Consider the following 15119-nt stretch of genomic DNA (forward strand, 5'->3'; position numbering starts at 1 on the left):
TTTTCTTCCACGCTTCCTTTCCTGTTTTTGACAGCCGACTCCGAAACGCAGAGCAGGTGTCTTCTTATTTTAAGCCGAAAGCAGTGGGACAGTGCACACAAACACTCCATCGCTGCTCGTAAACACATAAACAGACCGACAGACCAGACAGACACAAACACCCCACACACGCGCACACACACACACACACACACACACACACACACACACACACTCTAGTGCATACATATTATATATGTATAAGGAGGCGCACACTGAAGAGGTACCTGTGCATTGGAAATGACTACCCTTCACATTTCCCACTGCGTCTGGAAGATCCGTGAGAGAGGGTGCATGGGGAGAACGGGGACAATCGGTCGGTGACAAGCTTCCCCGGGCAAGGATCGCGGTGGGTCACGGCGGGGGAAGCCCGCCCGTGGCACACATCCGTGCACCCAAATAACAGGCAGCCATTGACATGGGCCAGATTTAATGTGCTGCTGCACTTTTTAGGCCACAGGATGGGAAGGGGGTAATTCATCCTTATTATACACCCCCTGTTATTCACTCTCTCTCTCTCTCTCTCTCTCTCTCTCCCTCTCCCTCTCCCTCTCCCTCTCTCTCTCTCTCTCTCTGTCTCTCTCTCTCTCTCTCTCTCTCCCTTGACAGATCCTAATAATGTGGCTTGTGGTACAGACTGTGTAATTTTGGGGGAGGAATAAACCGTGGCATTGTACCGGATCCCCCCTTTCAACTAGACTGACTTTTCTAGCCCTTTTGCAGAAGGGATTGGGGTGGGTGGGGGGGGGGATGGGGCATCTGCGGCCACAGAACAGCCTGACTGGGGGGCGCACTTGCGAAAATTGCAGACGCCGCCATTATAAAGTTATCAAGTTGCCTCTGACTGCATTCGCTCCCAACTCTAACCACCAGTGGAACCGCATGCAGCCCTCAACCCATTGAAAGGGCTCTCTGAATGGCCTGCTTTGAGATGCAGCCTTTTGAAGTAGGACGGTGGGGGGGTGCATTGTATGCCAGGCACTTGTCTCCTCTGAGTCAGTGATTAACTCCGTGACTGTGTGGCTTGCGGGCGGCTGGGCAGAGGGGTGACTAATGCTTGCAATGTATATGCCCCTTGTACTGATGGGAGCGATATGGGGAGAGGTGGAGGGAGGCGGTGCAGGGGGTCGGGGGCAGTAATTGTCCGTGGTAGAGCTTTTGGCGTCTTTTGAACATGCCGTTCAAACGCGGCATTCGCGCTGCGCTCCGGATGCCTTTTTTAAAAGAACCGTGAAAATACGAGGAAGGAATTCTGCATTTCAGTGATATCGCTGAGATGAATGGACTTTATTGAAGTGCGCCTCCGACTGTGACGGAAGAGCAAGGTCACGGAGGTTTCAGGCCACATGTTCATAATAAACACATTATTAGTGTGTTTATGATTCATAGTCTGTATGATGTTCCTTTTATCACATTTAGACATACCATACAGTACAGTACAGGGACATTTTTATACATCCAAATTCAAGAGCTTGAAAATGCACTGCAGAAACCGCCGTGACATCGGAAGCTGAAATGCTGTCATGTAAATGAATGTGAGGGATATGGTGTCACTATACCAGTCACATATGGGCAAGGGGAGCGCTAAATGTCATCTCTAATTCCATGCTCTTTGTAAACATGTCCTCGGCTCTCTGTCCTGCGTCATTAGCATGACTCGTCAATGCGGATGATGACTCAGTCAGCAGGTGGACAGCGGGTCGTCAACGGACGGTCGATGACTAGTGCCTGGTGCCTGTCGATGCTATTATGACATGACACGTCGCCAGGAGCCATGACGACCATTTTGAACCATGTGAAATGTGATAATGAAAATGAGACACTCGCTATGTACTAAGTGGGTGGCTGAGTGGGTAGAGAGGCCGCCTGTAAATGGAAAGGTCGCCGGTTCAAGCATTGGCTCGCCCCGGTGTTTGTGTCGATGTATTCCTTATAGTTAGACATTTAACCCCTATAACTGCTCCCCCGGGCAGCATATTATTAATGACGTCCACTGCTCCTAATGGTTCAAATGGGTAGCGCTGAAATCACACCATCAGCGGTTTTTCAACTTCCATAGTCTGAGAGACCAGCATGCTTCACTGCAATGTCACTGCAATATGGAGACACCGCTGGTGTGGCGAGTGACACACACACACACACACACACACACACACACACACATACACACACACACACACACACACACACACACACACACACACACTTGAGATGGAAGTATGTGAAATTGTTGAAGACGACTGAGCCTATTTCCGAGTCCTATTTCTACTTTCTACTTTTACTAAGTTGTAGTGAAATGAAAAGTAAGTTTTTCACACTTTTAGACCATATCCGTGGTCATCATATGGGCATACCTATAATAATAATTACAAAGAAGGGAAAAAAGGGCAGGGTACAACACTTCTGTTATAAGTGACTTCAATTGAACAGCGTGCCCCCTCCTCCTCCAAACCTGTGTGTTAACGTGAAGCTTCTCTTCTACAGAATTCTATCTAACGCCAAAGAGAGGTTGCGGTGTGTGTGGGGGGGGGGGGGGGGTGTGGGGAGAGGTGGGGGATGGGGAGGGGGGGGGCGGGGCATAGAACAAAGTGTTGTTGGGGAGTCTCAGAATAGCAACTCGCCAGAGGGAGCTGGCGAACACGAAGGAACGACCGCCTGGTGAGCTACACTAGCAGAGCTGTCCAGTTCGTCTCGTGTGCATTGCTTGTTGAGTCAGTCGCTCCCTATAGTGTCGATGCCTCCCTCCTCTCTCGTGTTTAAAGCAGACAAGGCCGTGGCAGTTTATACCTCTCAGGCAGTGCTACAAAGACTTACAGTATATACCAGGCTGGCCACCTGCCCATTTGCCAGTGTATTTTTTTATTTCTTTTTATTTGTTCTTGACGGATCGCTGTGTTTCTCTCCTGAGGCCTTGCGCTCGGTGTGCACGCGGTGACACCCACCACCGATGCACTGGCATGCGCACGTGACAGTCGCAGACGCATAGTACGACACATACGAAAGATGAGATTGCTTCATTTCACTCACTCACTCACTGACTCACTCACTCACTTAGCCTAAGATTTAGTATTACATGTGTTTTTCGATTCTGACGTCTGCTCTCTCTACGAGAACAACAGAACATTGGCCGACATTGGCCGCTAGGGGCACGGCCAATGTTCTGTTGCACATTTACAATGGAGTGAAATCCAAGATCGATGCCAGATTCCGAGACGGAGTGGATCAAAACACCTTTTTTATTGAAAACAACGCTCCTACGCCTTTCAAACGCAGTACGTAGGCCAAGCTGAGAAGTGGGGCAGCAACGTAAGCACCTTAGATTTTGCGAATGTACATGTTAAGAGCGATTATAGCCTATAGGTCCGCGGGCCAAAAATGTCAACACCATGAGTAATGATCACGTCTGAGCAGACGTCATAATCGAAAAATACATTTACGAGAGTCTAAATCTTAGGCTATCACTCACTCACTCACTCACTCACTGCACTCACTCACTCACTCACTGCACTCACTCTTTTTCTCAAACACTAACATTTAAACAATTGTATACAGTGCTTTTCCAAATGTATAATACAATCCTATAGGCTCACACATGTCTGACAGCTACAGTAGTTCTGGCCGGCTGTGCACTACCTCACTGACGTCACAGTGACGGCGAGAGAGGCTGGAAAGTTGATGAGACTTGGTGGGTTGTGAGAAAGATTGCTGTAGCGGTGGCAAGTAGACACGCAACAGCCCCCCCAAAAACATGCACACACACACACACACACACACACACACACACACACACACACACACACACACACACACACACACACACACACCTTGCCACCCCCCTGATAAGGCATACTGTCGTTTCTCACCAATGAGAATCATTGTCCAAAACTTTCCAAGCATATCCTGATTTAAAGGACCATGCCAGTTGGTCTGACATTTTTAGCTCATTGACTATATGACTCATACTTGTTCTGCCGAAGCATATATGAAACGATTTGTTTGATTTTCGAGGGAGCCATTGTGTTTTGTTTTTGCCATTTTGTTTTAATTTCAGTACAGTACAGTACCATAATAAATTGGCACACACTTGAAAAACCTAATTGAGGTACAGTAGGTTGGCTACTGTAGGCAATCCAACACTCAATTTCACTGCCCTGTTATTTTGCGTCATCCTTGCATTTTATAGTACAAGCAGCACTTGAAAGGTCTCGCGAAAAAAATAGAAATTGATTCATGAACAAAATTCTAATGTCTGTGACTTTTTAATTGTGCAGTGAGCTTCAGCCAACATTCACTCATCATTCAGGAATCTCAACCTGGGAACGAGGTACTGTCTGATGGTGGTATGATCTTTTACAAGCAATAGTGAGATGCTAAACGGTGCAATAAAAAAGAACTCCTAGGCAGAGAAATCAGTGTCAAAATGTTAACACCTTGAGGGCTTAAAGGTGACATATACCGAGGCTGCCTGTTTAATTACCTTTGGAGCATACGCCGAAGTATTTGCGCCTTTGATCCATGAAAATCCCCCTGAAAATAGTTCCATGGCTTGTTAAGAAAAATGAAAAATATGCCACCGTCGCGATCCGGAACAACAGGCAGAGAGAGCTGCTGTAGTCCAGTTGAAACTACAGTTCACTTGCATTGAACTCATTTTCCCAGAAGCCCTTGCAGCCCAGAGCAGATTTCCGGTTTGTCGTCATAACGCGACAACTCTGCACAAATCCGGCATAGGTGTGAACGGTTTTGCCGAATTGCTGGGGAGTGGGGACCATTTAAAACAAAGGCAGCTTGCTGTGGTTCGCTACTAACGGTAATGTGCATGCACAGGGGGTGAAGGGCTGCCAATGTTAGCTATCTCTTGTTGTTTTTCTTGTGTTTTCGCTCCCATCTTTTCAAAATGAGACTGGGCCAGCTCTAAACAGACTGGGCCACGGCCCCAGTGGCCCAATGGACCCTACGCCGGTGAGCGGGTTTAGCGTATTGCGCAGGGCAGAAACATGGATTAAATGGCGTGGAAAGCGGGTTATGCGGTAGAACTGTTTAATGAACACAGCCCCTGTATTCTTACACTATGCAAATAAGTGATTATTTTTTAACACTAGCTTTGGCGTCACTGCAGTTTGCAACACTATAATTAATTGAGCAAGTTTGCCTAAAGTCCCAAACACCTGGTGGCTCGACAGCAGAGTGAAATAGCGAGCACCGATGGGATCAGGCAAGCAGCCACATCAAAGCAATGAAGTCTATTTATTATTAACACGCTGAACTTACTCTCCCCCTATAGAGTGTGCTGTACTTTATGTATTTTTGTACGAGGGCATGAAGGAGAGCGACTGATCTGGCTCTCGTGCTATAGCACTCACTGAATGCTGAATGCTGAATGTCTCGCAGAAAGCCCCAAAATGTGAGGGTAAAACATGACTGTCTCAGGTTCTATCCCCTCTTATATTCAGCTATTAGTGTAGACTTTCGTCTTACACAAACATTAAATTCCCATTGACAATGAATGGATAATTTACGTCATATGTGGACGAGCAAATCGGCTGTTTTTGTTTGAATTCCCATTGTTTGTGTTGTCACTAACACAAACATTACATGCCATTGACAATGGACAGAGTCTAATGTTTGTATTGTCTGTCACTGAGCAAATCGGCTTATGTTATATCGCGATGATGTAAGATGATAAGGGTTAGTAAAGCGCCCCTCACTTATCACGGGTGTGATTTTTCTCCCTGATACTAGCCTCCCTTTTCCTGTCGTGGGGGAACATTTGAACATTTCAGAAACAACCTCTTGACAATATCTGTACGGAGTATACCGACACACATACTGTACCTGCACAGGGGGTAACACAACAAAGACGTACTGTATGTAATAATAACCCATTTGACTGCATGGGAATATAGAGTCTTTTAAATATAGGTCTCATCCTCACAGTGCTTCTCCTCTGCATATGTGGAGCACTGTGCTACCTTATAGCTTCCAAAAAATGAAAACCTCAAATAGTTTTGTGCAGGTGACGGATGACTGTTCTGTCATCGTAAATCACAGTGTGTGCCCACAGATTCTTCTGGCATGTGGACTGCATCTGGACACCATTAATCTCTCCTTCCTCTTTCCCTCTACACCGAATCACTTTGCCAATCCTCGAGCACACGGCGCGCATCACCGGATCTTTTGCCAATTTTTGCCAAAATGGTCGCCTATTATGGCATGCGCGGCAGAATAGGCGGGATGCTTGGGTTCATATGGTTAAAGTGAACCTTTTATAATTGTTTCCAGTGTAGGCATTGACGGGTGCCCCCTGCTTGCGTGCCAACGTTGCTGACTAATAAGTGTCAATTATAATCTTGACAGACTCGTGTAATTACAACATTAATGCACACTGTATGGCAGGAGGTAGCTACTAACTAATGGAATGGATCAGGACAGGCAGACACTTCTCACCTCAGCTGGCTTCTTTATGGCACGAGAACCATTAATTCAAGGTACTCACTCACCATGCCGCTGTCGGGGTATAAATAAAGTAAACTTTGAGCGTGCGTGCGTGCGTGCGTGCGTGCGTGCGTGCGTGCGTGCGTGCGTCTCTTCACGAGGGGATGATGACTGAGGTAACAACATAGGACAGGAGTCCAGGCCCTTCAGAGTATGCACAGGTGTCAGACAGGGCTGTGTACTCTTCAACATGTTCCTCGTGAGTGTCACCTGGCTATACTGCACAGAGAGCTTGAAGGAAGCAGTGGTGTGTTGTTGGATTACAGGTTGGACCGGAACCTGTTTAATATCAGGAGGTTGCAGGCTGCTACTAAAGTCAAATCTGTGAACTTAGTGGAACTACAGTATGTGGATGACTGTGCCTTTGTGGCACATACAGTACATCAGAGACTCATCCCCCAGTAAGATCGAAATATCTATCACAAATTTAAATTGATTCGATTGATTTTGTCTGAAAAAACACACACACACACACACACACACACACACACACACACACACACACACACACACACACACACACTTACATCAAATAGCAAATGTCTGCTGTTTTGGGGCATTTTCGTTGAATCGTTGCCTATTATAATCCGCCCAGAAATATCCTCAGTTGGAATCATAGCCTGGTGAACATGATTGCTGTGTGGGTCTTGGCATATTATCGACATCCTGTTAGTTTTATTTGGCTAATTGCTTGCTGGCTTCCTTCTGGACTCTCACCAGGCATTTTGAAATCAATGTGGCTTCCCATATATGTTGTAGTAGCTATTATAATTTACCTAGTCTTTTGGGGATTTTAATTGGCTGGCCCCATGAAAAAGAATTAGACTAACACTTCCTGTAGCAAGATTATTATTTTTTTGGACAGAGTGGAATGGTACGAGAGTGGCGACATACTTTGATCTTGCCGCAAAGTGGAGCGTCGCAGTCCCGCCCCCTTTCAGAACGACGAGTGGCCCAGGAAATGATTCTCCAGTCATTTTCTCCACAGGCTTTTCAAAAAGTATTTATATAAAGACTGTTACGCCGCGGACAAAGCCAACTCGGATCGTGACAAATCATGACAACAAACACAATATTTAGTGCCGATCAAATAATTTGAAAGAAGAAAATAAAGGCAGGATACAACACTATTTGTTTTGTTTTTCTTCTTACTAATTATTTGGGGTCTTTCATTAATAAATAAGAAGAAGAAATAATAATGATAATGATAATGATAATGATAATGTAATGAAATAAGAACAGCATTTCAGAATGATTCTTCTCTTTAGTGCCACACATGCATGAAGTGGACTAATTTCGCTTCAACGATAGAGGGCGGTAGTAAGCAAGGATAAAACCACTGCTGGAATTCATAGCTGTCTGAAGATGCAGCTGCTGAGCCGGGCTCCCCCCCGTCCTCCCCCCCCCCCCCCCCCCCCCCATCTCTCTCTCCTTACAGCACATGCATGCTCTCTCTATCCCTCTGTGTCCATCTCCATCTGTCTCTGTTTCATTTTACTGTGATGTTTCCCCTACAGTGTCTGTGGACAGCGCTGTTGAAGAGGGCAATATTATAATCCTCGCGCACATTATAAATCCAGACACATAATAAACTATAACCTGTAGCCCTGCATGGTTTGCTTCATATTTCGCAGTTCACCTATGTCGTGATGCGGAGCGGAGGTGACTATGGAAATATATGGCTAACCATATGGTTCTTATTTTGTGCATTCTCGGAAGAAAAGCCTATATCCGTATACGGTGCTCGGCGGAGTTATAGAAGAATGTCCCCAGCTGACAGCGTGGCTCATTAATTTGTGCCACCACACTTCATTATGAAATTCAATATTAGCAAGAGAAAAATACAGAAAAAACAATGAATACTTGGATGGCATATCACAAAAGCGCGCGCGCGCACACACACACACACACGCACACACACACTGCAAAGAGTTGGATTTGCGCAGTGATCGGCACTTGGCAGAGACATACATTTCAGACATAATTGTATAGCCTTTTGCTAGCCCATTTCTTCTCTGTTCGTGGCGTGCTAAAATGGGGAAAAAATGGTCTATATGGGTACGATCCCTGCTGGATGCCGGATTGTACCAAACATATATAGGCTAGGCTATACAGTAGCCTACAAATCTGAAAGAAAATGCATTGAGCTCAGCTCTCTTTCTCGCTGCGGCTGCATGCGCCGGGGAGCAAAGCCACCGGCGACCACACGCATTTATATCAGTCAACCACAGGAAAACCACAGAACTGCGCACAGACTCCCGTCCCATCTCTCTCTCTCTCTCTCTCTCTCTCTCTCTCTCTCTCTCCCGAGGACGGACTGAGGCTGTGTGCTGCCTGCATGGTGGAACTGTCAAGTGTAGTTGGAGGCAAGGATGTGGAATGTTGAATAATGCACATTTAATACGCATAAGCCCACACTACAATGCGTAAAAGTTTATGCCTGGATTTGGCATTTGCGAATTCCAGCGGGCGTTTCTTGTCACAGATTCAACTATATCCTTGCGGCAGTATATGCCAACAAACACACACCACATAACACCGCGCACGACAACGATATTATTGTAGTCTGTTAGGATTTGGAAATGCACCCATTGCATAAATAAAACTAAAATGAATAGCCTAGTTATTTTTTTTAGTAGCCTATTTGTATTCTCACCATAATGCACACTGCACAGCACTGGGCACCTGCAGGTATATGGACCCACAAACGGAACGAACATTAAGCATCCAAGCATGGGCTGACGGTGCATTGAGTTACATTTCGGATAAAATATCGCGCGCAAATGCGAGAGAGGGATAGAGAAGACGTCTGCTTTCACTCAATTTGCTCCTCTGTCCTCTGTCCCTTTCATCAAATAGTCGGCTACCCTCTTCTAGACCTTGCGATCAAGTTGTGCCCTGCCTGGATGCATGCACTGCCGGGGAGAGAAAGCAGAGATAGGGGGTGGAGAGAGAGGGAGGGAGAGAGAGAAAGAGAGGGAGAGAGAGCGAGACTGCAATATCATTTGCGAATCACTCTCTCACAGTGCTGCAGATAGGGGCTGCGAACACACGCACCGTGCGTCTGCAGGTGAGGAGCAAAAAGGCTGAATTATGCTGGGAAACAGTCGGTTTTTAGGAATTTTGAACATTTCTTCTTCGGATTTATATTGTTTTCATTGATGGTGCGGTGCGGTGTCACCTTTTTTTTTAATGACCCTGCATTTTCTGTCGTTTGACGTGCCGTGGAGTTGTTCTGCCTGCACAAGAAGGAAAGCATTTCTACTACAAGTGCACTTGGAGGAGGGAGCGGGATCAGGTCCCTCCGATGCACGGATAGGCGAGAGGATAGCGGCTGCATGTGGTTGTTTTTTTTTGCTTCATATTCCCATCTTTACGGACAGTGCGAGCTGACATGTCCCGCACGCACCGTCGTCAGCCCCTCGGTGTGATCAAGTTTGGAAACTGCTCGGACAAAACACGTCACTCTGGAAATATATTTTAAACAGAGGAATATTGGAGCCTCACCCACACGGATTCTAGACATTATACAACAACTGAAACGGTGAGATTTTGACTTATGTTTTGGTGAGATAGAGATTGTGTGTGTGGGGTTTCTTTTTTACGTTTTGGTTTTTTACGCACGCATTTATGGCACTAAAATCCCCTTGAGCGCGCACAGCCTCGTCGCACCCGGATTGCGGTTTCCTGCAGAAAATAGGGAAAGAGCAAATACAAATATCGGGGTTTGGAGGAAAGCACAAGAGGAAAGCCCCGTGCACTTGCTGCTGCTGTTCACTGCAGTGGAGAGAGGCGTCCGGTCCGGAGGATGAAGTCTCACGCATCCCGACAACACGGAGGACTTGAGAATGAATCACATAGATGAAAACGGCATTTGATTCTCATAAAAGGACATTTCGAGTGAACCGCGTAATCACGGTCATTATTGTATTTTTTTAATTATAAAAGAAGCAAGTGAATGATTTAGGCGTCAACAATGAGGACTACTGGTGCAGTGGACTATCTATGCTACTGGATAATCGTCCTGCAGCTCGTATATCAGCCCGCTGCCAAGCAAGTGCTCCGGTATCGCTTGGCTGAGGAGGGACCCGCGGACGTCCGGATAGGGAACGTGGCCGGGGACCTGGGCATCGTCGCCGGGTCGGGCGAGGTGACGTTCACGCTCGAGTCCGGTTCTGATTTTTTCAAAATAGACAACATCACCGGTGAGCTCACCACCAACGAACGGCGGATAGACCGCGAGAAATTGCAACAGTGCCAAATGATATTCGATGAAAATGAGTGTTTTATAGATTTTGAAGTGTCCGTCATTGGACCTGCACAGAGCTGGGTCGACCTCTTTGAGGGAAAAGTCATAATATTAGACATTAATGACAACACACCGTCTTTCCCTTCTCCGGTTCTGACACTGTCTGTGGAGGAAAACAGACCCATCGGTACTCTTTACTTACTGCCCACAGCCACCGACAGAGATTTTGGCAGAAATGGAATAGAGCGATATGAGCTCATTCAGGACGGCGGGGAGAGGCGGCCGGGCTCCTCTGCGGGGCGCGACAACAACGGTGACTACTCGGGCAATAAGAGGCGATATGAGGAGGGGGCGAGCAGGAGCAGTGTCTTTGAACTGCAGGTGGCCGACACCACCGACGGCGAGAAGCAGCCCCAGCTCATCATTAAAGGGGCCCTGGACAGGGAGCAGAGGGACTCGTATGAGCTCACGCTGCGCGTCAGGGACGGAGGGGACCCCCCTCGCTCCTCTCAGGCCATACTAAGGGTGATGATCACCGACGTGAACGACAACAGCCCACGGTTCGAGAAGAGCGTTTACGAGGCCGACCTCCCGGAGAACAGCTCCCCAGGCGCCCCCATTCTGCAGCTCAAGGCGGCCGACGCAGACGTCGGGGTCAACGGTCAAATCGAGTATGTGTTCGGAGCGGCCACGGAGTCGGTGAGGCGGCTGCTGAGGTTGGACGAGAGCACGGGCTGGCTGAGTGTGTTGCACCGCATCGACCGTGAGGAAGTGAGCCAGCTGAGATTTACTGTAATGGCCCGTGACCGAGGCCAGCCGCCTAAAATGGACAAGGCTACCGTAGTACTAAACATCAAGGATGAGAACGACAACGTCCCCGCCATTGAGATAAGGAAAATCGGACGCATATTCCTGAAAGATGGCATAGCCAACGTGGCAGAGGATGTTGTCGTGGACACGCCTATTGCCCTGGTCCAAGTGTCGGATCGTGACCAGGGGGAAAATGGCATAGTGACATGTACAGTGGTGGGGGATGTTCCATTTCAGCTCAAACCAGCCAGCGAGATGGAGGGTGAGCAGAATAAAAAGAAATATTTCCTCCACACCTCTGCACCACTGGACTATGAGGCCACGCAGGAATACAATGTGGTCATAGTGGCTGTGGATTCTGGGAGCCCCAGTCTGGCTAGTAATAATTCAGTTATTGTCAAAGTGGGTGACACTAATGACAACCCTCCTATCTTCAGCCAGAATGTAGTCGAGGTGTCATTTCCCGAAAACAATGCCCCTGGCGAGCGGGTGACAACCGTTATAGCCATCGATGCAGATAGTGGGAAGAACGCCGAAATAGCCTATTCCCTAGACTCATCGGTGAATGGGATTTTCTCTATTGACGCGGATAGCGGAGACATCCGTGTAAACACCATCCTGGATAGAGAGCAAACGGAGCGCTACGAATTCAAAGTGATAGCCAAAGATAAGGGCATGCCCATCCTGCAGGGCTCGGCGACCGTGGTGGTCCTCGTGGCTGACAAGAACGACAATGAACCAAAGTTCATGCAGGACGTGTTCACCTTCTATGTCAAAGAGAACCTTGAGCCAAACAGCCCCGTCGGCATGGTCACGGTCATCGACGCGGACAAGGGCCAAAACGCTGAAATGAGTCTTTTCATCGAGGAAGAGGAAGAAATCTTCTCCATCGAGAATGACACCGGAACCATATTCTCCACGCTGTCCTTTGACCGTGAGCAGAAAACGACATATACGTTCAGGGTGAAGGCCGTGGACGGAGGCGACCCTCCCAGATCAGCCACCGCCACAGTGTCACTCTTTGTCATGGACGAGAACGACAACCCCCCGTCCGTCACCTTCCCGATAAACAGCTCCTACACCCTCCTCCCTCCGTCCAGCAATGTCCGAACGGTGGTCCGAACGGTCATCGCCACGGACACCGACACAGGCATCAACGCCGACCTGAACTACAGCATCATCGGCGGCAACCCCTTCAGACTGTTCGAGATCGACGGGGGGAGCGGGGTCATATCGCTTGTAGGCAAGCTGGAGCAGAAGCACTACGGCCTCCACCGGCTGGTGGTCCAGGTGAACGACAGCGGGCAGCCCTCACAGAGCACCACCACGCTGGTGCACGTGTACGTCAACGAGACCCTCTCCAACTCCACCGTCGTGGAGGCCCAGGTGGCCAAGAGCCTGAGCACCTCCCTCAACACCAACATCGCCGGCGACCCCAACTACGACCTGGGCAAGCAGCGGCTGAGCATCGTCATCGGCGTGGTGTCGGGCATCATGACGGTCATCCTCATCATCCTCATCGTCGTCATGGCCCGCTACTGCCGCCCCAAGAACAAGAACGGCTACGAGGCCGGCAAGAAGGACCACGAGGACTTTTTCACGCCGCAGCAGCACGACAAGTCCAAGAAGCCGAAGAAGGACAAGAAGAAGCAGAAGTCCAAGCAGCCGCTGTACAGCAGCATCGTCACCGTGGAGGCCTCCAAGCCCAACGGGCAGCGATACGACGGCGTCAACGAGAAGCTGTCGGACAGCCCCGGCATGGGCCGCTACCGCTCGGTCAACGGCGGCCCTGGGAGCCCCGATCTGGCCCGGCACTACAAGTCCAGCTCGCCGCTCCCCACCGTCCAGCTGCACCCGCAGTCGCCGACGGCGGGGAAAAAGCACCAGGCCGTTCAGGACCTGCCTCCGGCCAACACCTTCGTTGGCACCGGAGATAACATTTCCCTTGGATCAGACCACTGCTCTGAATACAGCAGTCAAACCATCAACAAGTACAACAAACAGGTAAGAGTCTTCGCTACTTTTACGAATGTCTAGTTATTCTCCCCATTAGTGTGTTCTCTCTGCCGTAATGCTTTCTGACAGGGCCTGTCTCAGTCGTTCTATTGCCTTTATGGTGCTAATGTACTGTACAGTACGTCAAGTTAGTGGGCATTGATCTTGTTTTGGTTTGGAGTGCCATTCACGTGCAATGTTGAAAATGGAAAAGGATGGTTTTGATTAGGTGTACTAGTTCGCACTCTGCACGACACGTCCAGTGTTTTTGTGTTAATCTTGGCACGTAGGGCTGAAAGGCAGGGTGTCCTGACCGCTAACCTTAGCACATAATGTGTCAAGAGTTCTGTAGACAGCTCACATAAGGCTCTGGTTTGCAGTTATTTTTTCTCAGAAGGGAGCATTGCGCATGGGAGCAAAACACCCCTCGGCTAGGTCAGGTCTCTGCCCTGTCCTCTCTTAGTAACACGGCTACCCTTTCCCCCCCTGTGAACAGGGGAAAGAACGAAGGAGAAAAAAAAAGGAAATAAAAACTAGACACCAAGAATGCATCATAGACGTGGCCGGCTGTGTAAGGAATGCTAGTTGCAGTGTCCCGTTTTACAAGGTTTGACTCGGCTTGACTGGGAACATCTGGGCAGGAGGTTGTGTTAACATTCCTCTGCACTCCTAGCGCCTGTATCAGTTCACCAGCCTATAGCGGTGAAACTGTCTCTTTCTGCACCACCTCCCCCCCTCCTCCCATCCCACTGTTGATCTGACTCCCCTCCGCTCTCGACGGTAGCACTGCTCATATCTCCATTTTGCTCTTTTCATCTCCCTGTGCCTCTCTTCGTGGCCAATTCCCTCTCTGCTCCCCTCCAGCTCTCCTTAACTTCCTTTTATGCTTTTCCCCGTTCTCCTTCACCCACAGCAACTCTTTGCCATCATTTTGCTATGTAAAAATGTGTCCATACTTGATGTGACATTCATATCCCAGGGACTGTGTGCATTTTCGTATTTTGAACCCCGCAACACCCCCCTTCATTTTCTTTTCTTATTTTCTTCTTCTTCTGGCACGGTTGGACCCAAGTGGCGTTAATTCGTAATTAAGTCAGACTTCTTGATCTGGCGTTTGCCAGGAACAGAACACTTACTCCATTGTTTCATGTGTTTTCAATGGAAGTCTAATGCATTATTGATATCGCTCTCTTTACTTGGAATAGGCAGCTATTGCTTGAGCATTCGAGAGTGCTGCTTTGTCCAGGTGCGCGCCTGCAGTGTATACGGCATATTATTTTCTGCTTTTATTTGTCTGTCTCGACCTCTTACAGTGCATGTCCTTATTTTGGCACCGTATCCGTCTCTCTGCATTTCTAGCTTCCTCCCGAATCACATGCACTCCGGCCTCATCTCCATCTTCGCTCAAATCACTTCTTCACACTCGTCCAAATGACATCCATCGCGTTTGTTACGTTCCTGCTCTCCGCATTGCATCGTTTTCTTCCATGCATTAGGCCCTTTCTGTCTATAATGCCATATATACCCTTTG

General features: G+C 48.3%; 1 protein-coding gene across 1 annotated transcript in view; it reads left to right on the forward strand.

Annotated features, from left to right (window-relative positions):
* Positions 1-10510: 10510 nt before the first annotated feature.
* Positions 10511-15119, forward strand: part of pcdh7b (protocadherin 7b) — a gene marked incomplete at its 5' end in the record, with an annotated part of 157028 nt that continues 152419 nt past the window's right edge. Inside the window, 1 exon segment of the mRNA XM_080792747.1 lies at positions 10511-13597. Coding sequence (XP_080648873.1) covers positions 10511-13597 — 3087 coding nt within the window.

The sequence above is a fragment of the Protomyctophum bolini genome (genome assembly GCF_963924005.1).
Source record: "Protomyctophum bolini genome assembly, chromosome: 20".
Taxonomy (NCBI): Eukaryota; Metazoa; Chordata; class Actinopteri; order Myctophiformes; family Myctophidae; genus Protomyctophum; species Protomyctophum bolini.